At 49.5% G+C, this 25,197-nt stretch overlaps 11 protein-coding genes across 11 annotated transcripts; 4 read left to right on the plus strand and 7 right to left on the minus strand.

Annotated features, from left to right (window-relative positions):
• Positions 1-145: 145 nt before the first annotated feature.
• On the minus strand, positions 146-3,279 carry FVEG_05894 (hypothetical protein). Its single transcript, XM_018894122.1, has 2 exons — positions 1,979-3,279; positions 146-1,932 (listed from the first exon to the last, which is right to left on the minus strand). The coding sequence occupies exons 1-2, from the start codon at positions 3,195-3,197 to the stop codon at positions 419-421; spliced, it is 2,733 nt and encodes a 910-aa protein (XP_018751123.1). The 5' UTR covers positions 3,198-3,279; the 3' UTR covers positions 146-418.
• Positions 3,280-4,432: 1,153 nt separating this feature from the next.
• Positions 4,433-5,190, plus strand: FVEG_15758 (hypothetical protein; the record flags this gene model as incomplete). The annotated part of the gene is made up of 3 exons (XM_018904950.1): positions 4,433-4,755; positions 4,814-5,073; positions 5,123-5,190. 3 exons carry the CDS (start codon positions 4,433-4,435, stop codon positions 5,188-5,190), a joined length of 651 nt encoding a protein of 216 aa, XP_018751124.1.
• A 357-nt stretch (positions 5,191-5,547) lies between these two features.
• FVEG_05895 (chitinase) lies at positions 5,548-10,058 on the minus strand (the record flags this gene model as incomplete). The annotated part of the gene is made up of 2 exons (XM_018894123.1): positions 5,548-8,609; positions 8,660-10,058. 2 exons carry the CDS (start codon positions 10,056-10,058, stop codon positions 5,548-5,550), a joined length of 4,461 nt encoding a protein of 1,486 aa, XP_018751125.1.
• Positions 10,059-11,652: 1,594 nt separating this feature from the next.
• Positions 11,653-13,083, plus strand: FVEG_05896 (hypothetical protein). Its single transcript, XM_018894124.1, has 4 exons — positions 11,653-12,259; positions 12,334-12,474; positions 12,523-12,549; positions 12,603-13,083. Exons 1-4 carry the CDS (start codon positions 11,705-11,707, stop codon positions 13,008-13,010), a joined length of 1,131 nt encoding a protein of 376 aa, XP_018751126.1. The 5' UTR covers positions 11,653-11,704; the 3' UTR covers positions 13,011-13,083.
• An 89-nt stretch (positions 13,084-13,172) lies between these two features.
• FVEG_05897 (hypothetical protein) lies at positions 13,173-14,761 on the minus strand. Its single transcript, XM_018894125.1, has one exon. The coding sequence runs from the start codon at positions 14,680-14,682 to the stop codon at positions 13,336-13,338; it is 1,347 nt and encodes a 448-aa protein (XP_018751127.1). The 5' UTR covers positions 14,683-14,761; the 3' UTR covers positions 13,173-13,335.
• Positions 14,762-15,049: 288 nt separating this feature from the next.
• On the minus strand, positions 15,050-16,880 carry FVEG_05898 (hypothetical protein; the record flags this gene model as incomplete). Its single annotated transcript, XM_018894126.1, has 5 exons — positions 15,050-15,448; positions 15,499-15,829; positions 15,882-15,943; positions 15,988-16,533; positions 16,578-16,880. The coding sequence occupies 5 exons, from the start codon at positions 16,878-16,880 to the stop codon at positions 15,263-15,265; spliced, it is 1,428 nt and encodes a 475-aa protein (XP_018751128.1). The 3' UTR covers positions 15,050-15,262.
• A 139-nt stretch (positions 16,881-17,019) lies between these two features.
• FVEG_15759 (hypothetical protein) lies at positions 17,020-18,820 on the plus strand. Its single transcript, XM_018904951.1, has one exon. The coding sequence runs from the start codon at positions 17,678-17,680 to the stop codon at positions 18,002-18,004; it is 327 nt and encodes a 108-aa protein (XP_018751129.1). The 5' UTR covers positions 17,020-17,677; the 3' UTR covers positions 18,005-18,820.
• A 261-nt stretch (positions 18,821-19,081) lies between these two features.
• Positions 19,082-20,513, plus strand: FVEG_05899 (hypothetical protein; the record flags this gene model as incomplete). The annotated part of the gene is made up of 5 exons (XM_018894127.1): positions 19,082-19,226; positions 19,284-19,519; positions 19,566-19,759; positions 19,805-20,272; positions 20,321-20,513. The coding sequence occupies 5 exons, from the start codon at positions 19,082-19,084 to the stop codon at positions 20,511-20,513; spliced, it is 1,236 nt and encodes a 411-aa protein (XP_018751130.1).
• Positions 20,514-20,539: 26 nt separating this feature from the next.
• FVEG_05900 (hypothetical protein) lies at positions 20,540-21,884 on the minus strand. The gene is made up of 3 exons (XM_018894128.1): positions 21,569-21,884; positions 21,089-21,517; positions 20,540-21,042 (listed from the first exon to the last, which is right to left on the minus strand). The coding sequence occupies exons 1-3, from the start codon at positions 21,861-21,863 to the stop codon at positions 20,672-20,674; spliced, it is 1,095 nt and encodes a 364-aa protein (XP_018751131.1). The 5' UTR covers positions 21,864-21,884; the 3' UTR covers positions 20,540-20,671.
• Positions 21,885-22,729: 845 nt separating this feature from the next.
• Positions 22,730-23,581, minus strand: FVEG_05901 (hypothetical protein; the record flags this gene model as incomplete). Its single annotated transcript, XM_018894129.1, has 2 exons — positions 22,730-23,254; positions 23,390-23,581. The coding sequence occupies 2 exons, from the start codon at positions 23,579-23,581 to the stop codon at positions 22,730-22,732; spliced, it is 717 nt and encodes a 238-aa protein (XP_018751132.1).
• A 471-nt stretch (positions 23,582-24,052) lies between these two features.
• FVEG_05902 (hypothetical protein) lies at positions 24,053-25,086 on the minus strand (the record flags this gene model as incomplete). The annotated part of the gene is made up of 1 exon (XM_018894130.1): positions 24,053-25,086. The coding sequence occupies one exon, from the start codon at positions 25,084-25,086 to the stop codon at positions 24,112-24,114; it is 975 nt and encodes a 324-aa protein (XP_018751133.1). The 3' UTR covers positions 24,053-24,111.
• Between the last annotated feature and the right edge of the window lie 111 nt (positions 25,087-25,197).

Below are 25,197 nucleotides of genomic sequence, written 5' to 3' on the forward strand. Positions count from 1 at the left end.
TGTTCAGTTAAGTTGTCACTGAAATCAAACCCGTCAACATTCACAAAACCTTGTAGCTTCATTTACAAGTCACCCCGGCTTGTTTACTACGGAGTTGTTTGCTAGCCATAAGGTTAAGCTCTACGCTTTTGACACAGAACGATGACACGATATTCCTTTTGGCAATACAAGCTTCTACCCCAAAAGCTTTCGCTACTGAGTTGTTTACATGGCCAGTGTTGTTGTGTGCTTCATTATCGAGGCTAGTGCCATGTAAATTGTGTGTTGCGCAATACTATGCCAAATGGCACATGAGGTGCTGGCAGCCACTCAGGTCAATGTACAGACACAAGCAGCAACCTAACGCAGAACATTGACCAGAACCATTGAAAACTAGCGACACCTCAGGTAACAAAAGCACCCATGCAAGCCCACCATCTTACGTCGACGCAAAAAAGATTGCCTGTCGCGCATAAGTATTCACCCCCTCATCCGCCAAATCCTCATCATCAACCCGATCAAACCTCCACTTCTCCGGCAACATATTCATAAGCATATCCGCCACCTCAATGCTCCACTTCTGCCAAAACGCCTGTATATCCTCAGTCAAACAGCACGTAACGTAAAACCCAACACCCGCCAGGACAATCGCAACGAAGCACGGTGCCAGCACTGCCGGCTCGGGCCACCGCGTGACGATAAAGTATATTGCCGTGCCAATCGCGCCAGCCCATATACCAAAATGCACAATAAAGATGAAAAGTAAAAGAACAGTCAAAATCACGAGGACGAAGAAGCATCGGATGAGGAAGAAGAAGATATACCCCGCGATAGCACGGTTACCGACAGAATTGAGACGGTGCGATGCAGACCGGGATTTGGGTGTGAAGCGGTTTAGCATCGTTACACGGACGCGCATGACGGAGAGTCTGACGGACGGGGAGCGGACAAAACTGCGGATGAGGTAAGTTATGAGAAAGACTAGGCCAAGGGAGAGACCCCATGTCCACATCTTGGGCGGTGATTCGGTGAGTTCTGCGACCTGCATGGAGAAGATGGACGTGATGAATGAGAGGGGTATGAAGAAGAATGCGAGTTCGGTGAGTTTGTTGATGCCAGACGTTTGATCGATGACGAGAGATGACTGGGCGATGCCTGTTGAAGCGACCAGGAGATTGAGCGTTTGCTCTGAGCGTGATTGCAGGGATTGAAGATCAGCTGTGAGCTCGGCCATCTCCTCCTCCAGCTCTTCGGGTAGATTGAGAATACCTTTGGACTTTTCGATATGGCCGATCCACTCACTCAGCTCCTGCAAAGTCGACCTTATCCACGCTACATTCTGTCTTGTCATTGTACCAGCAGCTTCGAGCAAATGAATATGCAGGTCTGCCCCAAGATCAGCATCAACATGATCCTGCATCAGACGGAGTTCGGCCAGGAGCTGCCACATATCGTCGAATGGGAGTCGCGTGAGGATAGACGGTATCAATGAATCGTCTTGGTTGAGCGTGCTGGTGGGTATCTTGCTTATGTATCGGTACACAAGATCAAAAGTGGACAACGAGTACTTGCGCGCAAAGTCGCGATCGCGGAGTAATTGTTGGCGATGTTTATAGGCCTTTCGAAGCGACTCTCGATAGTCTTCGTCGAATTCTGAGTCGCTGGAGTATTCTGAAGCGGTGTCGTTGCTTTTCTCAATAACAGCAATTGACGGATCCCTTCTAGCCTGTGCTCGCCTTCTCCTGGCTTCCTTCTTGTCCTTCTTCAATTGCTTCTTCGTAAAGGTCGGCGCTGGCGGATCCAGGTACGTCTCATCGGGGTCAGCGACACGCCAAAGCTCTTCATCCGTGTAAGACTCGAACTCCATGGCCCGAGGCATAAATGTTAGAGATGGTGTTGTCTCCTTGGTCTTGTCGTGTTGCATAGTTCGTGGTGGGTCAAAGACCAGAATGACTGCGCGTGTCAGTCAACGTTGCCAGTCTGCCTGGAACATACTCACTTGTCTTTCGACCCTGCTTGTCAACGCTTGACCAATAACCCAAGCCTTCTGGAGCCATGACTCTGAGATCTCGATTGCTCCAGTATGTTGGGTTCTGCGGTAGTACAGGATGGAACGTGCTGTAGGGACGGTACACATTCGATGTTTTGGCCCTTGTCGATGTGCCCTCAATCTCGTGGCCACTTGATGTTTTCGGAACATCAATAGCACCCAGGCTCTTCTTTCTTGCCTTCTCCTCTTTCTCTCTCTTCTCCTTCATCTTCTTTTCTGCACGTTTCTTTCTCTTGTCAGTCAGAAGTAGCCCATACTTGTCAAGAACAACGTCACGTTCAATTGTCCAACGTCCATCAGAGATGCGCTTCGCAATCTCATCCTCATAAAAGCCCTTGCGCCCCAGGTAATGAAGAAGAGCAAGTCGACCCCAACGAAGATGTGCCCATTTACGAGCCTTGGTTCTCCGTGACAGATTCCATTCCGTTCGCTGACCGATCCCCGGGAGAGGGCGATGACGAAAACGCGTTTCTTGTTCGGCCCAGTTCATCCACGTTGCATTCTTCAGCTTGAGACCACTGTCGCTTGCGCAGTACCCTGAGGCGATGAGATGTTCGTACCAGAATTCGGGATCTACTGAGTACAATTGACCCAGCACACCCATGACGAAGCGACTCAGATCGCTGACCATAATGACTCGCACCTGGGAGCTCTCCGGTCTGGAGTCGAGAGCCACTGCGAGATCCTTCTTTGTCGTGACGAGGTCGCTCTTCTCCACGGTCTCATTGGCGAAGTAGTCAACAATTGAAATGGCGACAGACTCCAGCCCTTCGAAGCGCTCTCTGCGAGTAACATTGAGCCAGCGAGGATCCCACCGAGCCCGGTTATCGAGATCGTTCATGTACAACTCGGACATTGTCTCTATCCAAAGCTTCAAATTAGAGAACTCCTCCTCGTCTGCCCTGAGCTCCAGAACTCCTTGTCGAATGGCCTTTGCAGAGGTATCCATGTCGCGCCGACTCCCAAAAGACAGTGGATGCGGCACATTGGGTCGTTTCTCAGACTCTTGGCTTGGGTCAGATGAGTCGCGTGAAGCATTGAGATTATAATCAAGCGAGTTACGCGGGACAGAGTAGTTTGGCTTCCATCGCTGCGAGGTTGGCCAATCTAGCTCGTAACTGCTGAGCCGCTCCTCATCCGTGACGCCGCGAGGCTTTCGATTGAACATGGCAGCGCGACAGGACTTTGTCAATTGCGCATCGTGATGGAGAAGGGGGAAAATTCAGCCTTGTGGCCATCACAGGAAATTACGCAAGGGTCACTTGCATATGGAACCCCGATTGATCTTAGCCTGGTGGGGGAGATCCCTGTAGATCATGGCATCGTAGCGATTGCATTGCCTGACTCGGTGCATGAGATCAGGTAGGTTTCGCTCTTGAGAGACTGACGCTGTGATGGATTGGCGAATAGTCGTGTCATGACTTGGACCTGGTAAGCGATAATTGAAGTCGGTTGATGAAAGGATCAAAATGCCCATAGGTTCGGGCAACAGTGGAGATCCCGCTCATGTTCCACCTCGTCAGGTCAACTGGGAATGTATGCATTCGCCAATCCCCAAACAAATGGAAGAATATCGATATGGAAAAGTAAATTAAGGGGATTGGGCCTGGCACTGCTCCAGCTATTCTCTAACCTTTTCTGCGTGCGCTGGGGCGGCTCAGCTAAAGTATGTAGGACAGAAGAGCAGCGGCATCATAACAATTTGATCACCCAGGTGTGATACTACATGGATCTCTTTGCTCTCCATTACTAGTCCCTCAAATTATCTACACCATTCAAATTACCTACCATAAAGTGTTGATACTCGCATTTTATGCCAAGAGACCTCCCCATTCACGTACCTTACAAGCTTAAAATTCGGATGTCTTCACTAGCACCCACTAAAAGGTCACTTTCGGGTAACATCCTCGAGCAAAGGAATCCCGACGTTTAACATCTCCCTCCGTACGTGCGATATACTGTCATACATCATTTATTTGCCTGCCAGTACATATTTTAATCAGCATTACCATTGTCAATTCTCGTTTAAATGTCTGAACCCTTCTACCAAGACCACCATAAATCGAAACCAGCACAAATGCTTGACAAGACTCGGCCAGCACTTCTGAAACAGATGGATAAAACAGGACATTACGTACGTAACGCAGCGCAGCCGCATTATTCCCCCTGTGTATAGTCAAGCAAAGGGACCGAGTAGGATACTTCATTGGGCTAGCCGGCTAAATACATGGCCTGTCCACGCAAGGATGTGTAAAGTCGAACCAACAGCAAGACCAGTCTCATAAACAAAAGCAACGAAGCATTCATACCCCTCATCGAATTCGTTTCCTGGCTACCGTTACTACTGCTCAATTGAAAGGGCTGGTCATGAGCGCTTACACAACCGAAGATCTAACATCAGCCATGTCTTCGAATGTTACACAAATGACACTTACGGCAACCTCTGCACAAGATCGCGCCGCACTTACTACACCATACATTCCACCAAGTGACTGTACGCCCAATTGGGAGCAGACGAGCCTTCTCTGGACTCAGGATGGCACCTTTACATATCCTGTTCTAATATCAGCACCCCCAACTTCATGCTACCCCTGTGGCTGGGGGAGCGGCGAGGCTGACTCTCTGTTCACCTTTAGCCCAGCTGTTTGTCCTTCTGGCTGGGATTATTGGAAAATGTCTCGTTCCGATAACTCTCCAGCAGTCTCGACAGCATACTGCTGCGAAAGGTTCCATTCCCGAGCATCCTACACCTCTGAGAGCAAAGAAACTAACAGAACCGTTTAGCGGGTTCACCTTTGATCCTTTTGATCGAGGTGGTTATGTCGCCAAAGACTTCTTTACTAACGGGTGTGGACGATGGGTCCAGGCGGCGGCGAGCATGTCCCATGGCGATGGCACAACGACACCAGCGCTGTCGGGCTCATCCGATTACCAAGATGCTAGCGCGTTGGACGGCACTTTCATGGTTCACCAAGCCTGGGAAATATCCTGGGTCTCGTCTGACAGGTCTGATATGACACCGATGCCACTTACTTTGACCGATGGTGAGAGAGTGTCGCATTGGAAACCAGGCGAGACACTTCCAGACGACAGCCGCCCAACCGAAAGGTATGATCAAAGCCAAGGGTATATCAGCACCTCAGCCGTGTGGTTTCTCATGATTGGACTCCCTATCATTGTGTTTCTAATGATTGTCGGTTGCTGCTGGGTGTGTATAAGGCGCCGCATAAGGGAAAGGAGAGCCAGGCGTGCAATGGAAGGCTCATCCTTGTCTCGAACCGGTGAAGGACGCTCATCTCTTACACTAGTATCGTGAGCACCTTGAAATAGAGAGGGATGGCAACTTACCTTATATAACGGATATGAAGCGGAAGAATGCTAGGGCTGATTAAGAAGTCATGTAGTTGAATGAAGCTTGCAGGAGAAATAAATAAATATATTGGGTACAAATGAACCTCTGGGCTAATTACTAAAGGAAAAAAAAAAAAGATTCAAAACGATATTGTCATGGCAGACTTTTAGTTTTTGACCTCACCGGTAGCCGAGGGCTTACCCACTTGTGTCGTGCCCTCCGCTACTGGCCACATTCTGCGACCATCATACTTGTCATTCGCAATCCAGTCCTTCTTCTCTCCCATATGCGTCACATTCATTACCGGCGGTATCAGTGACTCAGACCCCTTCGGTAGAGCCTTGAGCCGCATAGTCGACGTGTCATATGCATACAAGCTCAAGAGAAGACAGCCACCATTCTCGGGAGGATCAAGAACATACGCACCTCCGTAGCTGCTTTTCCGATCATCCTCATCGTTTGGGCACGACCAAGCAGCAGTCCAGCCCATCGAACAAAGATCATGGTTCCAATCATCTCCGGAGAAGGAGAACGGCTCTTTGTCTCCGCAGCCGCTCTGATCCGGCGCCCATTTGGCCGACACGATAACTGTGTAGCCGTCTTCTTCTAGAGCCACATTCTGACCGAATGTGTTGTCGGGGTCGAGCGTGTAGCTGGAGTCGCAGAAGGATCCTATAACCTGCCGCGCTTCGTTGAGGGTGAACTCCACATAGTCTGAGTTACCTTCGAAGCAGTACGCTTCAGCTTCGGTGATGGCCGTGTTGGTTGGGAATGATGTCGTTTCCGATGGCTCGGTGGATGTTGACTTTGACTCCCCGACCGTCGTCGTAGCACTCGGATACCACGTGGTGACAAAGGAAACGCCTTTGACAGTGACGGAAATAGTGTTGCCGACATGAGAAGGGATGATAATAGCTGAAGTCCCCAGCATCTTGGTCTTGGTGGCTGACTTGACATCAGGAATTGGGTATGCAGTTCTGTCAACGGTGGCATATCCATCGTTAACGGGGTACGGCGTCGAACTGACAATCACACTTGCTGAGAAGGTTGTCTTGTAAGTCGAGCCCCAGTTTCCGATGCCGTTGTAGTCATCGCCGAGGTCATCATTATACTCCAGAGTGGTGAGGGGACAAGAAGCAGCGGTGGTTGTTGCTGTCGCTGTGAGAAAACAACCGGTGATGACTTCGGTAGAAGTTGTGGTGCATGAGGAAGATTCGCAGGATACCCAGTAGTCGGTTACTTGGGAGGTTGTGCAGTCACAGCCGAGATATGTGTTGCAAACAGTGGCACAGGGTTTTGTCGTGCAGACTTGATGACACTCGGTGTTTGTCTCTGTAGCACAGTCCTCATCGTCATCATCATCATCATCATCATCATCGTCGTCGTTGTCATCATCCTTGTTCTTCTCGCATCCAGGTCCAACGCAGTTTCCTCCTGGCCCAGGACATCCTCCACCGATGCACCCAATCGAGCCACCACCACTTCCTCCACCCCTTCCGCCTGGTGTGCAACCGAACAAGCATGGCTTACCGCAGCCAGACTTGCAGATAGGCCCGGGAGGTCCAGCTGTGATGATGACACCAGGAGCGATGCCTGGTGGAGGTCCAATATCCACATCATCAGTGGGGAGAGGCCCAGGCTTATACGTGTAGGTGATGCCGTGGGTTGGTTCGGTTAATGTGACTGGGGATGGTATAACACTGCCGCGTATAGGCACAGATTTGGATGTGGACTCTGTCAGTATCACGTTAGACACGCCAATCTCCGAGGTTGTAAGAGGAGGCAGTGTGATCTTGACGGTGATAGTTGTTGTGCCGTACTTGGTAACACCGCTGGTGGTCTCCGGCCATGTCTCTTTGAACGTCTCAGTGACGACGGGGAAGCTGATCGTCGTCTTGGAGGAGAGTGGCCACGGTGGAAGGATGAGGGTACAAGGTGGTTGACAACCTGCTGTAGGGTTATTGGAGTCCCAGATCTTGGGATCAATGTAGACAACGTCTTTGTCACCATTGTTGCCTCCGTCGTTGCCCCCATCTCCGTCTCCACCTTCATCTCCATTACCGTCACCATCATCACTGTCACCTCCGCCGTTGCCTCCATCGTTGCCGCCGTTGTCATCACCTCCATCCCCGCTGCCATCACCGCCATCACCATCTCCTCCGCCTCCGCCTCCACCAGTGCCGGGCTCAACAGGAATAGGTTGACCAGGATTATCCGGCAGCTTCGGCGCCCAATCGTGATTATTGAGATACGCATTAACCGCGCCCCCATCAAAAACAACAAGGTAATCAGCCTTCCTATCCCCATTGATGTCCGCATAATGGACAGGACCCTGGGGACTAACACCCGCTGCGATAGTCCCCATGTCATTCCACTTGCGTCCCTCACCAATCGGAATCTTGCCATTGTTGCGATACCCTCGAGCAGCGCCGCCATCGTACTGAACGATGTAGTCTGCCTTGCCATCTCCCGTGAGATCCGCAAACCGGACCTTGCTGCCAGGCTCGCCGACACCAGTCGCCACAACGATGCCCTCTTTCCAGATGCGGCCACCGTTCCTGGGTGGTATGTTCTTGTTGTTCTGCCAGTACTTGACTGCTCCGCCATCGTAGAGGATGAGGAAGTCTGCATACCCGTCGCCATCAAGGTCTGCGAACCGGACCTTGCTCCCTGGCTCACCGACGCCTGGAGAAATAGTAATACCATCTTGCCAGATGCGTCTATCCCCAGGGTCAGGTAGGTTGCCGTTGTTGAGATATGCCTTGACAGCTCCTCCGCCGTATATGATCAGGTAGTCAGCGCGCTTATCGCCGTTGACATCGATGAACTCGATGCGTGAGTCGGAGAGATCCTCGTCGAAGCCCGGTGCGATCTCGCCAATTGCTTCCCACTTGTTGTCGCCCTTGTTGATCCAAGCCCGAGCTCGCCCTCTAGAGTCGACAGAGATTAGGTCATCTCTTCCCTCGCCTGTCAAGTCGGCGAAGCGGATGCTCTGGCCCTTAACTCCGGTAATACCAAGGTTCTTCCACATGCGGATGCTTCCATCGTCAGCAATAGCAAGGAAGTCAGCCAAGCCATCGCCGTCCATATCAGCAAAGCGAATCATTTCGCCTGTGACACCCTCTATGCCAGGGGCGATGGTACCCAAGTCGTCCCAGTTCCGGCCACCTTCTTTCAGGGTGTTGCGGAACGCTTTTACGGCGCCACCCTGATATATGACAAGATAATCTACGCCGTGTTAGTATATCAGCACACGTATCAGAATACTCAAAACTCACCAGCCTTTCCATCGCCATCAATATCTCGGATACTGGTAGAGTCTTGTGGTATACCAGCTGGTCCTGGGGCGATAGTGGTTTCAGTCTCCCAGTTCTTCTTGCTGCTGTCCTTGCCATTGTTGTGTGTATTGCGCGCCCACTTGACAGCGCCGCCGCCATACACGATAACATAGTCGGCATATCCATCGCCATCAATGTCCTCAAACCGAACCTTGTCTCGAGACGCAAGACCGGTTGCCCATTTGGAGTCGAGGGACTCGAACTTCTTTCCGTTGTCCACGTTCTTCCAGACCTTTGCAGCGCCATCCTCATATAGAGCGATGAGATCTGCCTTGCCATCGTTATCCACATCGGCGAGACGGATCATGTCGCCCGTGATGGACTTCCAGTCTGGGTTGATATACCCGATACTCTTCCAGTCATTGGGCTTCCCTCCGTTGATCCAGGCTCGCATCTTACCATCCTTGTCAGCAAGGACGTAATCAGCGATACCATCGCCGTTCAGATCAGCCAGAATGACCTTTTCGCGTGAGGAATTCTCAGCAGAACCTCTGATGGTTCCGACAGACTCCCATGTCCGGAAGCCTTCAAAGACAGTTCCTTGTTTCTTCCAGATCTTACCAACGATTTCTTCTTGAGCGCCTCCTGCTCCTCCTCCGACACCGAGACCAACACCAGGAAGACCAGCAGCGTTTATCTTTGTCGGGGCTTTCAACCAACCTCGTTTATCAGCCTCAAGGATTGCTTTGAACCAAGCGTCGGCCATCTTCTCATAACCACTATCGTTTGGGTGCTTCTCGTCCGAAAGATCACCTGCATTGATGTCTATTGGGACCTCGAGGATATGCTTTCCAGCCTTTTGTCTTTCCTGAATGATTGAAATGACTTGTGGGTTGAAGCGGTCAGTGTTCTTCTGCATTCTGGGGTTATTTGCCCATATGACAGGAGCAACAAGAACAGTGGTATCTGGAGCATTCTGAAAAAGCCCATCAATGATGGACGCCAGCATGTTAGGAGAGCCCTCAAGGTCAACCTCTAGGTCCATATTGTTCGTGCCGGCATGTACAAGAACAACGTTGGGGCGTGCTGCGATGGACAGCTTCCAGTAGGTATTGATCTGCGCAAGGACCTTTCCGCTGTGGCCTTCGTGGTCATTGTCTGCCATGCCAGTGGGAGGGTGCTTCAAGCTACCGACCATGTCTACTGAAGTACCACGACCTATGAGTTTCTCACGGAGGCGGTTTCTGTAGCCTTTTTGGTCTTTTGAGCCGTTGCCTTTGGTGATTGAGTCTCCGAGGGGCAGTATTCGAAGACTAGGAAGTGCTGCAGCGAGCGGTGATATGAGTGCTACGAGCACCATCATCATAGTGATGGCGCCCTGAAGCGTGAACGGTGGCATAAGGAGTGGTGTTATTGACAAGTTGATAGTTAGAGATAGGTTATTGTGGTTTTTGGTATGAATTGAACGACAATACCATTTGTGATAAACATTCGTGACTTTGTTCCTTTCTTCTTATAAGTCGAACTTCTGAACGGAAAGAAACATATCCATCTATCAGTCTCTCCATCAAAGGCACCACAGCCCCCAACCGTCATTGGCTTCGCCTCGCAGACATCTTTCCGCTTCAGTCGTGCTGTTGACGAACAGTTGTTGGTTCCAGGGTATTTCGCAACCCACTAATTAAAAGGCGCAGGAGAAATGAGACGGAGATTTCTTGATTTGATTCTAAAATTGTCGATCGTGAGTCATGTTCAGCTCTTGATTGGATCCATTGCTTATCGTGAGCAAGTGTGCCTTGGTGGTCAAGTCGGCTGCGTCTTGTGTTGGCTGAGTATAGCATCCACCACAAGACTTAGAGTTTCAAGACTTAGAGTTTGAAGGCTGGGTCTGTTGGTTCTGTTGGTTCTGAAATACCTCAGAATATCCATGCAAGAGGGTCACACCGCGAAATTATTTGGATCGTTCAAAGATTGCTTGCAGTTGCCCCAGTCAGAAATGCCCACAGCACATTCGAGCGCATTAGGCGCTTTGATGATTATCGAGGATCAGCTTCGCTGAACCAACATAGCGTAACATTCAACTCCAATAATTTCGAAATTAGGGCCGTGGCATGACAGAATTTGCTTTAATCACTGTGGACTCAGCAAGATTCGAATGCTCTGGTATGCTTTTGCTGAGAATGGCCTTCAATACTCAAGCTTTCCCTAGCAACTCGCTAGTCCAGTCATGGTCAGACAGTGGCTGCATTCACCCTGAAGAAGGAGAGCGCTTGTGGCAGCGAATGATACCGTTGATACTGAACCCTTCCGCGCGGTAGACTGCGGTAAATAACACAAGCATTGGGGGCCAAGACATGGGACAGGGTAGAGAACAAAAATCAAGAAGTGGCTGCAGTTGGATCATGCAGGAACCAATTCCCATTGTAAGAGTCATGCCGTGCTTCTCTGATTGGAGGCCAAGCAAAGAGGCTGCCTTGTTACGACATGATGATATGATACTGTTGGCTCTACTCCCAAGGCGGCATACCTCCGATGCTGTTGGTTTTAAGCTTACAGGATAAAGAATCCTCCAGTGTAACCTCACGGACCCGAAATAAACTGCCGACATTGTATATGAAACGCCTGGGTCGGTGATGCGGCCCGGCTCTATCCTTGCAGCCACCAATCACAGCACCACTTGAAGCGCCGCTGAAGATCTCAAGATCACAACCAACAACACGCCCACTCTATCTTTGACCCTTCCTTGTAGTGGCAGAAAAAGCCTCATGACTTGGTTTTGGCAAGGTACAACCAACAATGTAAGGCGCAGTAGGATCAATGAAACAACGCAACCAATCGCCCCCATCTGTTACGGTAATTATGCCAACTCGGCCCTGGCACCAAGAATCCGTCTGGACTCGAGGCTGTCTTGCAAGGTGGTTTGGTTGCTCAAGTTGATATCTAGTGCTGATCTTCGTAATAGACTATAACTATGTATTCATTGCCAGTCCAGACAAATGACGGAATTATCCTATGTCATCTTCTTTATAATTTCACTGAAAGCTCATGAAACTATCCACGATGCATACCAAACGCAGTGCCTCATGGAGGCTAACCTTGAGTTCAATCTCCCTCCTTATTTTCTCCCTGTTTCTCCTCCGTTTCTCGTTTATCCCATCCTTCCGATTATTCTCTTCAGATCCTGGTGCAGTTGCCCTTGATAATGACTTTTACTACTCCCCTTCTCTTGCTCACGTCTCCAAACGGGAAGACAACCCACCCGCGGATCCGTATGAGAAAGCTCTCAGAAAGGGTGAAGCACTCTACTGTGATATGAAGGCGACTCAAGCAGCACTTGAGACCAAGAACGGAAAGTCTGCAGAGTCGCCTTCATATCTCCAGAAACATGGCTTAGAGGACTATGAAGGCTGGAATAAACTTGCAAACCAAAATCCAACATTTGGAGATCGTTTGAACGAGGCGTTGAAGGGTATCGGAGCCCCTACCAGCTTGTACCACTATAACTGGGTGAATTTTGGAGGGGGTGATTGGTACTCTGATCCCGCCGGATTTCTCGATGGTTCTCTAGACCTAAACGAAGCTGAAGTGAAAGCAATCGAGGTAGGTCAGGTGTGCAACTTGATGCAGAACAACCTTGTCAATCTCAAGAGGCAATGGGTGCTGACGCGTAACAGCCTACCGGGGCAAACTTTGCGAGTTCCTTTTCTCTGAACCCTGGCGTCATCATTGCCGACCATAACGTCGGGGTAAAATATGCCGCGGAACAATCATCTCCAATAGATAAGGAGACAACAGCTCTCACCCATATACAACAGGTAAGAGTTGGGTTCTTGTGGTTTGTGGTTGTTAACCTCTGATACCAGTGGAGCGATGCTGTTTGGATGCAGTGGGTAAGAAATGCAAAAGCCAATATAGTCAGATGTTATTCTAACTTGGGCGATAGGACAGAGTCTGCTCTGAATCGGGCGGGGATGTCCAAGATCTTAAATACATCATCCGCGCCCAGATTGTGAACCGCGCCACACTCAAGATCGTATTCCAGGCCATTCTCAACAAATATGAGCGAGACCACAAGAAGAAGTCCCTGGGACCATGGAAGAAAAGAATAGTCATCACCCATCAAAAGGATCCCAAGGAGCTTTACGCCATCCTGGGTAGCCCCAATGGATCAGGAGCAGCTTTCATGTTGATCAATCACAAGAATCGACTTGGAGGGGCAAGAGTTATTAACAAAGTCGAGGTATTTGTTCCTGAGGGTAATTTTGAGGTTACTGGTGCTGAGGTCGGCCGTGAACAAGAGGAATGGCATGTCATGCTTTTGTTTCATATCGTTGACGCTTCTCGAGCTTGATGGACACATCTCCATGAGGAACTGTAAGCCAAGAGGGATAATATTTAGGATATTCTGTCGTCTGCTGAAGTACCCTGCTCATAGTTTAGAATAGAATCCTAGGACAGGTCAGTTTACTCAGTATATAGCATATCGTGTTCCGGGTCCAAGAACAGAATAGGATAAAGCTTTTTTTTTTTTTTTTTTTTACGTCCTTGGCACGCCCGGCTTTCCAAGATTTATAATTCCTAGTAGTATTGAACAAGTATCTGAACCATACAAGTTCCCGAATCGTTTTATCTATGTCCACAGCTTGATATTGAATACCCAACACTTCTCTCTCTCCTCACGGCGCCTGTCGCTCTTCAGACACACATTTCTTCCTTGCCCGAAGATTGGACTTGACACTTGCAACCTCATCAGAAGGAAGAATACTCTCCCAAGCGAAGAAATAAAAGGCATCATGGGGCAAGCGTCGTTGGCCTTCGAGTATTGAGGAGTGTAGACCCAAATGATACATCCTCCACGCATCCCAGATTGCGAGACCGAACGGGCGGAACGAGTCGAACTTGATACCCTCCAGGGGAGATGCGCTGATAGGGTGAGAGGGGGGGTTGGCCAAGCATTCAAAGATTGACATTCCAGGGGCGTCTCCATCCAGTGCCACCGGGGTCCGGCCCCAAAGCCGATCTTCAGTAAACTTGCTCCGCTTGATAGGGCGGCCATCCTCCCGGTATCCCGCGATTTCCATGTATCGCTCACCTCGAATGGGCAAAGCTGTAGTCCATCTCTCACAACGAGGAGGACGGGGTAGTCGGTAGAATAAATCTTGCTTCGCCTCCCCAAGGGTTGCCAGATATCCCATGACAGACCTGACTTCTTCGGGAGACAGGGGGTATGGGCTTCCAAGGTTATGGCGGTCATCGCCGGGATTCATTTCTTTCAGACCCTCGATATCCTGAGCTGGCCACTCTAGACTGCCCATCTGGCGACGCATTTCACCCACGAGCTGAATGTACCATAGAGCTCGCACGACTCGCATCTCTTCTACCCACGTGGGCTGACCTACATCAACCACACTCACCGGTTCTCCGGCAAAGACCTGATCCCAGGCTTCGATGTATTGACCATTTGGTCCTCGTCTATGATGACGATCGTACCGGTCTTCAGGATTGCCCAGGTGCAAAGGTCTGAAGCCAGGATCTCTCACCCGATCAAGGAACGAGGTCAAGCATGCTTGCGAAAGGGCAGATATCTGGTGAGCGGTTGCGACAACGGATCGAAGAACCTCGACAGAGGGCATCGCAGTCGACAAGCATCCAGGGCTCAGCTTTTCATCTGGGGATGGTCTAGGAGGGGCTTCCATGTCGCTGCCCTTCCACTTGCGCCCGACTTTGCGTAAGAACCGGCCCTGGAATTCATTCAGGCTCTCAAAAGGAACTGCTCGAGTGCGCACGAGTATGGCAGCGCGTATGAGCTCTGCAATCTCGGGTGGTATTATTGCATTGGGACCTGAGAGGATGCATTCGACGATGGTGATGGCATGGTCGCTGAAGAGACGCCAGACGTGAGGAGATGCCGTGATCAGGTCCCAGAGAATGTCGAGCCCTGGAAGGCGTGTTACGATGGGAATTAAAATCTCTGGAGGCAGTGTCTCTAGAGATGCTGCTTGTCGAGGACTTGAAGTAGACATGTTGTTGTAAGATGATTGTCAAATTGGCTACTCAGAAAAGAGACAAGAAATGGTTGAATGAGTGACGAGCCTAGCAGGGAGGTGAGCGCTTAAGACAAACAGCACGTCACGCATTGGATCCTTCGTGAAACATCCACTGACGGCCAACATTTTTATCCCTGCAACTTGTTGGCTGCACTTACTCATAAGCCCTGGCGGGGGGCTGAGGTGTGCTGATCATGGCCTATTCTTGCGGCCGTCCACGCCTATTCATGGCTGTACATGGTCAACGTCTCCACTGCCTTACAGTGGAGGTGTTGGGGGGAATAGTGGCCCAAGGCATGCCCGCATTCGATCCAGGGTCTACAGAGTAAAGGTCAGGGCGGTCCAACGGATGAGTAAATTAAGTACCAAATTAAAGACTCAATTGTGAAGTGCATGTAAGTACGTAGGGAAGCGCCACAGTATATCCCTAAATGAAGGCCTCATAGAGATACGAAAGCGACAAACATCCAGTCCATCATCCAACCGAAATTCATCAAGCCCAATAGACCATACCACTCTGAATAACCACTCCACAGCCACAAGGTCATTGCTCTCCCTAGTAATAGATAGGGTTCTCGGGATCAGTCAGATCAAAAATGACAACACTATGCGGTCGCGCACCCCCACGAGTCTTGGTAAAGATCTTCTCAAAGTCAATGGTGCGGTTGAAGCTAAGCGATCCATCATCATTGATGTCAATCCAGTGACCCTTGTAATCACCAGGAGTGTTGACAATAGAAATCTACAAACATTAGCACAAATCCATCAAAGAGCACAGAAATGACAACTTACATCTCCAGCTTGAACAAAATAGCCAGTAACGAGGAGGTTCTTCTTATCAGGAGAGATCTTGACGTAGTGAGGTCCAATGATGGGCTGCTCCTCATCGGGATCATCAAGACGCTTGACGTTGTCGAGGTCAGAGATGTCGAGAGCTGCGATGTGGTTGCCGAGCGTGATGGTGAAGTAGGCGAATTTTCCGTCGTCGGTGATGTCGGAGTAGATGGCGAGAGAGTCCTTGGCTTTGTCGCCGAGATCGTAGAGGAGTTCGGCGACACCTTGGTTGCCCTTGGAGTCTTTGCGGAAGGGGTAGATGATCCAGACTTGGCCGGGTCCGACAGCACTAGGAACACTGAGTTAGTATTTGGTGAAGAGTGTTGAGTGTTGAGACTTACGTAGCGAGAGCTGCACTCTCCTTGTTACCTGGGATGAACTTGACGTCCTGAATACCTTGGCCCTGTGACTGTTAGATGCATTTCTGTCTTGACTCGGGCAACTCACGTTAGGAATAGTGATAGTAGAGATGATCTTGCGAGACTTGAGATCCCAAAGGCGAAGAGTATCAGCCTTCTTGATACCAAGAGTAGGCTTCAGAATCGTGATCGGAACAACAAAGTCAGAAGTAAGAATAATGTTCTTATCGAAATCCACACTCAATCCATGAGGAGAGAACTGCTCCCCAAGAATATTGAGTGTACCCTCAACATCCTCAGGCCACTCGTGGATGATGTTACCGTTGGCATCAGTCTCGATCAAGCGACCAGGGGATGTACCGACTGCACTGCCCATGTAAGTGATGAAGAAACCACCGTCGGGCTTGGCGCGGATCTCATCGACGATGGAGCCGAGAATACCGCGGTTGCTGTGGTCGAACTTGGGATGGTATGGGTCCGAAGTGTCGAAGTAGAAGGCAGTGTCTTGGGTCTTGAGAAGAGACAGAAGACCGCCTCCGACGAGAGTCTTGCCATCAAGGGAGCTGCCTAGATGGTGAGGTGAGTTACCGCTGGTGTTGACATCAGTGATGTCAATGATTTCGCCAAAGGTGTCCTGGCCTGTTAGCACACTTCACACTATGGACTCAGCAAACTTACATCATCAAGACTAGCAGTCACCAAGAAATCAGCATGCTTGTTATCACCAGCACCAGTCCAGAAGTATCCAATCTTCTTGGGCTTGATATTGGAGACCTTGAAAGGGGGGCTATCCAATGGAGGAGTAGGAAGTTGGAGAATAGGCAGGGGAGGAGCGTTGTCAGCAAGAGGCTCAGTCACTCCTGGGATCTTGGGGATCAGAGGAGGGAGACTGAGACCTCTTTTGGCGATGTTGGCGGGAGATGCTGAGACTTGAGAGGCCAAGACACCTAGAAGGGCCGTGATGGAGATGAGAGAGGGCATTGTAAGGAAGCTCAGTGGATTGTGGGAAGTGAGCAAGTTGATGGTGTGAGTGGATGATGAGAAAGTTTGAGGGAGTTTCTTGGTGTTATATACCCAGATTCTCTCTCCTTCACAACGTTTTCTTGTTCTCTTCTATTCCTCTCACTGATCTCCTGATTCCAGCTCTCCATCTCCTTCTTCGGCATCACTCTCGAAGATTGTATCATCAAGCCTCACAAAGACACAATCGAACCTCATGATGAGTTTTCTTCTGCCACGGCTATCACAATTTCCTTCTCAGGACGTTTTCCTCCTCAGTCTTGACTGCTCTCGTCTAGCTTGATTGATGTGCTGGCAAGGAGGGCATACAAAAGCGCAGCGGAACTGAACTACCCGGTGACTACAGGACTGATCTGCACAAATCTAGCCAGAATTCATTAATCCATACTCTCGGGCTTGGGGGACTGAATTACCGACCTCCCGATCGTCCGTGGGATGGGAGTGGTGGGTTGTCGGTGATGCCCCTGATGGTTGTCAATCTGGCAGAGTAGCGTCACTCATTTACCCTGTTTGGAGCATTGCGTTCTCTCTGGGTTACCTCGAGCTGAGACATGCATGGACTAAAGCACTTTATCACGCTTTTTTTTTTTGGGGGGGGGGGCTGTCCGCATGGCCAACTATGGTTGAGTGTTTGGCTTCGGTCGGAGAGTAGCTACTCCTAGCACTGGAGCTACGGACGGCATCGCGCACCAACGAACATCAGAGGAAGAACTTCAGTCGGTACAGATTCTGTTCTTCTTCTTACAGGCGATGTTTAGATGGGTTTGGCAATCTGTTACATCTCGTTACACCCATTGAGTTCAAGCTTACCCAGGATAAGGTTCACGCACAGTTCCATCCCACATATCCGGGGCATTTGGATCAACAGCTCTAACAAATGGCATCACTATCGCGTGGTATTTACCATCCCGCTGAGACAGCCTTACATTCAAAAAGTCATAGTGCGGAATTACTCCATCCGTAAGGCAATGAACATCAGCCTTGACCCATTAGCTTGGGCGAGCTCAGCTACCCCTGACACAAATCCCCGGCAGTTGGAAATACCGGTGGGGGTAGACAGACCAAACATCTCCTTTGGGAAATGACTTATACGTTTATTCTCTCACTAGACTAGATCTGTGACAGATCTTCAAGGTGCTTTGACTGTCTGGGAAGACGTCTTGTTAGTCTGGATTGCGAGTATGATCCTTGTGAGGCTGCGAGCATCCACGCCGAGGGGCCGCGGCGAGCCATACCGAGCTGCGACATCCAGAGACTACAGAATAAACAATATGCTAAAGTACCCTACCCTTAATACGTATCCTTAACAATACAATTCGCTACCAAGGAAATGCGCTCGTAAGAAGTCGTTGGGCCTGAGATCATGGAACATGCGGAGCGGCAATGCAACACTATGAATTACCATAAATGTATGCTTATAGCGTGGGGCCCTGGTTCGTCCAAACCCACGTTGAGCCGCACTAAAATCCGGCGGATCGATGGCGTTAAATCCACTAATTATGTCGTCAACCCCAGATCTACATTAATCCTTGCCCGCCATCGCGCTTATATCCGTCTTGGCAGGCGGAGTGTCGATCATCAGTACCGCTCTTAGCTGTGATGGGTGTGTGCGGTAGAAGGTTACATTTAACCAAGATCAAGGCATTAACCCGATGCAACTGAATTGTTGAGAGGGAAGACTCCTGTAGAGTCCATCAATTCCAGTATCAGTTCCCGTAGTTATAAGAATTAATTGTACATTCAGGCAAGATTTTTGAACTGACTAATTATTGGCATATTGCAACGATTATCCGATGTCTTGTGTCTTCAAAATGGTCGTGTTCAGGGTAAGCAAACGCCATCCACCCTCAGAATTCGTACTGCAATTTCCTTGATAGCTTCATGCAGCTATGCCGATCATTGTTTCTTTCAGACAGCGCGACTTATCATAGTGTCATTTGTATAAGTGTCCAGGGTGTGATTGCCATTCAGCTACGCCTCTCGTAATTTCCCAGTTAGTTGGATGTGTTGTATGCATGATGTCGTGATGGAGCTTGTGGTGTTGAGGGTATAAGACGTCGCCGGCGAGACAGAAGTCCTCATCCTTCCACCTTCTTCATCCATCCTCTCATCACTGCCCTTCTTCAGCTTGTTCGTTCTTGCGTACCAGTTTGATCGCTGCCATGAAGGGTGCATCACTCTTTTCTTCTGCCCTGGCTTTGTGCCTTGGGTCGAACATTGTTGCTGCTGCTCCCAAGGACACTCAACAACCCGGCTTTGACAAAGGCCAACCCTATGATGGAAAGGGAAAAGGTGCTGTTCTTCTAGGTAAGCTACAAACACCCAATACCCTCTAACTATCATCACATACTTACACAGTGACAGGCGGCACAAACAAGGAACTTGACCTCCAAAACCCAGACAACCTGGGTCAGCAACCCACTGACAACGGCGTTGTTCCCAACCTCAAATGGAGCTTCTCCGACTCCAAGACCCGTCTCTTGAAAGGCGGTTGGGTCCGTGAACAGGTCATCCAAGATTTGCCGTCCAGCCATGACATCTCTGGTGCTCAGCAGCATCTCGTCAAGGGCGCTATCCGAGAACTTCACTGGCATAAAGTCGTAAGTCTAACACTTCCGTCTCAATCACCAAATAATGACTTGGCAGGCTGAATGGGGCATTGTGTACAACGGCTCGGTCCTCATCTCTGCTGTCGATGAGTTTGGGCGCTATCAGGAAGAAGTCCTCAACTACGGTGACATTTGGTACTTCCCCAAGGGCGCAGCCCACACCGTTCAAGGTCTCGCCGATGAGAACGAGTATCTCCTAGTCTTTGACGAAGCCGACTTTGACAAGATCGGGTAAGTCACCTCTACACTCATCCCACAACCCCACTAACAAGTCAGCACAACCTTCATGGTTGACGACTGGATCAACCACACCCCCAAATCCATCCTCGCCAAAAACTTCGGCGTCAACGCCTCCGTCTTCGAAAACGTAACAGCCCCCAACCCCTACATCCTCCCCGGCACACCAACTGCGCGCAACGTAACCGACGGGCCAGCCGGCAAACTCTCAGGAAACAGCTCCTTCGTGTATCGCACATTCCAGCACGATCCTGAAAAGATAGGCGGCACGGGCGGTAACTTCTGGAAGATCGACTCGACAAACTTCCCTGCGTCCAAGACTCTTGCTGCAACGTTTGTTACGCTTAAGCCAGGTGGGTTGAGGGAGTTGCATTGGCATCCTAATGCGGAGGAGTGGTTGTATTTCCATCAGGGTAAGGCGAGGGCGACGGTTTTTATAGGGAATGCAGCGGCGAGGACTTTTGACTTTTCGGCGGGTGACACTGCTGCGTTTCCTGATAACTCTGGGTAAGTTTTCTAGTCTCTGTGTGTGAAGATGATGCTGATATGTTATAGACACTACATTGAGAATACTTCTGAGGATGAGGATCTTATCTGGATTGAAGTCTACAAGTCTGATCGTGTTGCGGATATCTCTTTGACTCAGTGGCTTGCTTTGACTCCTCCTGATGTTGTCGCTCAGACTCTCAATGTGTCGATTAGTTTTGTTGAGAGCTTGAAGAAGGAGAAGCAGGTTCTGATTGAGTAGTGACGCCAAATGGATGTGATGGTGTTACGACGAGTTGATATCATGGTTTCATTCTAATATTCGTTAGTTTTTTATGTAACTTATATTCTATTTCGCGCTACTCGTTCGTTGTAGTGTCCCCTTCAATGTGACCTCGAGGCCAAGCTCAGATTCGATGATCAAGATGACTCCAGCCCATTAACAGCCCTCCCACAAGGTCCATTACTATAAGTCCACTCCACACTCACACCACTGTAAGTACGATAAGTCAGCCAGTTAACCTGCGCTGAACAAGCATCATCACTTGGCGTCAAGTACAACCAGCACGTTGCTCCACCAGCACTTGACCGACTCATCAAGCAGTTCTGCTTCTTCTGGCATTCAACACAGCATGCATAAGCGCTCTTAAGGCCAGAGATGGAAATGGTTCTGTATTCTTTCCAAGCGCTAAAGTCGGCGATTCTCTTGCCGCCGTTGGCTGTGCTGGCGAGATTGTTGGCAGAGCAGGCGGCGTAGAAGGGTTCGGCTGGGACGATGGATTCAACGGTGACTATGCCTATTAGCATTAAAAGTATAGAGGTAGTGGGTGTACTCACCAGTTTCAGGGATCGTCTGGGTCTGAGTCCTCTGAGCAAGGTTAACCCTCAAGTTCGTAAAAGTCTCAGTCTCCGTCTCCGTAACCTGCGGTCCATACTCCGTAACCGTGATGACAAAGATACTCGTAGTCTTCTTCGTAACAGTCTTGGGCTTGAGGGTGATTCGCGCTCCCTTGACAGTGGTGGTTATAGTCTTTGTCGTAGTGGAGGGAATCTTCTTGGTGCAGTCGATGCGCTGGAGATACGCGGTTGTAGCTCTTGGCACGGGACCTCGGGCCTTGACTCTGGCGACGTAGCCTTGGACTTCTTTGATGGGAACGAAGCCAGATGGTGCGGCGATGGTGGCAGTGGTGTACTTGGTCGTGGTTGTTGAAGTTACCGATGTCGAAGTTCTCGCGAGCAGCATAACCCGATTCGTGGTTTGTATATCTAAACAATCAGCACCACCCAAATCACTCGCTTCAACTTCCATAAACTCACCAGTCTCGGTCTCAGTAGCAGTCTCGACATCCGGATCAGCATATGTCGTAGTCACCTGAATCTCCGTCTCCGTCTCAGTGGTAGTCTTTGCCCTGGGCACGACAACAACGTTGACTTTTCGAATGACCTTCTTAATAACCGTGATCTGGTTCATCACAGTCAAAGTAGCCTTGGGGACTTTATTCGAAGCGATGCTCTTTGTGCCATATTGGCTTTGGCATATGACTTCGGTTGTTACACCGAGGGCCTCTGTGCCAAAGGCGAGAAGAAAGAGGATGGACTTGAACGCAACCATTTTACCAGCTAAAACAGGATAACAATCACAGAAAATGAAGAACACACACACCCATTGTTTCAACTTATATACACCGAAAAAATCGGATCATTTTTCTTGAGTTGTAAGCTATTCTAAAAAGATCACAATATTGAATGCGCTAGCCCGAGCCCCAGGGTCATAAAATGCCAAGCCAACAGCAACATCACCAACAAACCCCGTAAGCGAGGAGACTATTAGATGCACGCTCATGTCCGGACCAATAGGGACTCAATTCGTCAACCTCAACACAGCTGAAGACCCCAGACCCTGGAAAATAACCTCCGTGCGACAGTAGACTATTGAATTCTAGGCTAGACGATGTTCCTCGGGTGCGTATAACCAACGACCGGGGAAGTTATATGGTCATGCGATTTTGATGGGCCTTCCGCGTAAGAGTAAGAAAGGTTTTAAGTCTAAGAGAGAGAGGCCTTGGGGAGCAAGAAAACCAGGCTAAGTTACCTAACTCTTTTTGTCAATAACAAACTCGCAGTATGTGCAAGTTCTCATTGATACTGCTCTTAAAATCGCTATGGCTCCTCCCACAACTCCCCAAACAAAAGAGGCAAGTGGTGTACCCACGACACAGAATCGATATGTACCTTTTTGTCACTGCCACTGCCCTCAAAGCGAATCGAACATGACTTGGTCAGCCGCCCCATGGTGATTATATGTATGTGCCGGAGGATCCAGACCATCACCCTCATATACTTTTTCGTATCGGCCTGCTGCCTCCATAGTGTTATCTTCGAGCTTACATACCACTGTCTCTCTTCTTTGAAGACTCCGTCGGAGACAGAGCCAGATACACCCGTGTGTGTTCCGCTGAACCATAACAGTGGGAGGACCTAATCCCAATCAGGCTCCCCATCCTTGGTCGGCAGTATTCGGGTGAAGCATACTTCGCCTTCCCAGTGGGCGGAGTGGATAATATGGCCGGGCGTGGTGACGAGTAATTTGAGGCCTCCGAATGGGTAACATATGATATGATGTTGTCCGACGCTGGTAGGTGACGGCATGAAGGTAGTATCTGAAGGTTCATCTTCCTCATTGCCGGGGGATGATTCCTCGTCCTCAAAGAGTGTAAGGAAGAGCGTGTTTTTGACCAGCGACGCATCAATCGCAAGGCTCGAGGTGTCACCACCCCGCATCCACGAGAAGATCAAGTTTAGAAGATCGCTTTGGACCATGATGTCGACATTATCACATCTCCAGTTCGGATTTGAAGCCTTCATGGCCTGTAATACGACCGCAAACGGGTGAGCGGGGTGCTTTTGCAAGAATGGAACCCTTCTATACTCTCCTGGAATGTAGGGAGGCTCTTGGTAGTGGGATTCTCTGTGGATGGTGATGGGATCAAGGACGCTATCGGCCTGTGACTGTTAGTCCAGTTGCTCTCTAACATGACATTGCCCCGCCCCAGGGGAAGGCAAGAAAACTTGGGTAAAATTTGACCCTAAATGATGAAAATACTTGTGCCATTTAGTCTATGTTTAGGGAAGTCTTACCGGGTTTGGATATCGGTGCAAAAGTCTCGTTTGAAACTCTTTTTTGTCGTCGTCAGTCCAGCAGTAGACTACGCCGCGTCGTTCGAGACGATGCCTGGCAAATTTGGCAGGGTCTGGCTTGATGCTGTCCAAGGAGAAGCTGTGTAAGCGTAAGGAATTATCGATGTTATTCGATTCTGCATTGTTGGACATTTTGGATTGTGCCTAGAAGTGAATGATGATGATGAAGGAAGTTTGGCTTGATGCATGTCCGTGGAGATGTAGGTGGTTTACAGAAGATCAAGAAGTGGAAAGAATTACCTATCACCCGTCTTAGCAGCCTAAGGATCTAGAGGTTGTCTCTTTCCGAGCTTCGCACTTCAACGAAACTCTGGAATAGATATCTAGGAAGTAGGTAGCTGCTGCGACTGGGGTGGTATTAGGTGCCTAAGGGGGGAAATAAAACTCAGGACCTTAAGCTTAAATGATAAAAAGATTTAGGTAACCTAGTATAAATTAAGGCCTAGTTCAGGATATCTTTTAAGGGGTTTATTCTCCCACCCTAAACTTTGGTCTTATATTTTCTTGCCCCCTAAGGACCATCTTCCTCTCATGATCGCCATCAACAAACGTTCTCTTTCAGCATATCTACATACACCAAGTCAAAACTCTTTAGAACAGAAACTTGCATGCAAAGTGTAAGATGCGATGGTCTTGTAAGGGAGGTAAATGCAAAGTGCAGATCACTCCATCCATGAAGGCACCTGTGTCAACCCTCTCATCTCCCCAACGGTCTCCTCCCACAACAACTTCCTAATCCGCATCCCCTCCTCCGACGGTACAAAATCACCCAAATCCGCAATCTCCTTATCCCCCAGCAACTGTCCATGCGTTTCGTCGCCCACCACAAGCGCAGCATGTAATCCGATCCATCCAGCCTTGTCAACCGATCTCGCACGCAGAGCTTTAAGCATCAGCGCTGGAAGGCGGATATAAGCGGGAAGAATGTCCGTCAGAGATGTATCGACCATACCGGGGCAGAAGTGGTTGATTATAACTTTCTTTGGAGGGTAGCGAGAGGCGAGTTCGTGTTGGAAGAGAAGAACGAGGAGCTTTGTGTCGCCGTAGCGGGTGAGAGGGGGGATGACATCCGGTGTGTCGAAATGTTCGAATATGCCTTCATCTTTCTTGAGGGGGACTTTGTTGGCAAGGCTTGTTTGCAAATGCATGCGACTTCCTGTCCATGTAATGCGCGTAGGTGCTCCCTCAATCTCAGCGGTATGTTCAAGGATAGGCAGAAGAAGCAATGTCAAGAGAACATTAGAAAAGTAATTAACCTGAAAGTTCTTCTCATGCCCCGTAGACGCAAGCTCAAAATTTATATCACTTATTCCAGCGTTCAACATAAGCAAGTGAAGTTTCCCATGCTTGCTCTTAAACATCTCAGCGAAAGCCTTCACACTGGCGTAGTCGGCAGTGTCAAGCTTCATCACTTTGACAACAGCTTTAGGGTTGATAGCCGAAAGTGCCTTTTTGACTTCTTCGCCTTTGGAGACATTTCGAACCGCAAGGATTAGGGTCGATAGATTGAGATGGAGGAGTTGGCGGGAGAGTTCGAGGCCAATGCCTGCTGTTGCGCCTGTGACGATGGCTGTTTTGTTGGTGAGGTCGATTCCGGGCGGTAAAGGCTCCACTTTGGGCTGTCTAATAGGAGGCATTTTGGAACCAAAGGATGGGCTGAAGCTCAAGGGAAGTTGTTTGATTGGTAGTAGAAGGGGAAGCTCTGAGTCTTGATCATCTCCTTGGGTTAGGTGATGCTTCTTATATCA

The sequence above is a fragment of the Fusarium verticillioides genome, chromosome 2 (assembly GCF_000149555.1).
Source record: "Fusarium verticillioides 7600 chromosome 2, whole genome shotgun sequence".
In the NCBI taxonomy this organism is placed as follows: domain Eukaryota; kingdom Fungi; phylum Ascomycota; class Sordariomycetes; order Hypocreales; family Nectriaceae; genus Fusarium; species Fusarium verticillioides.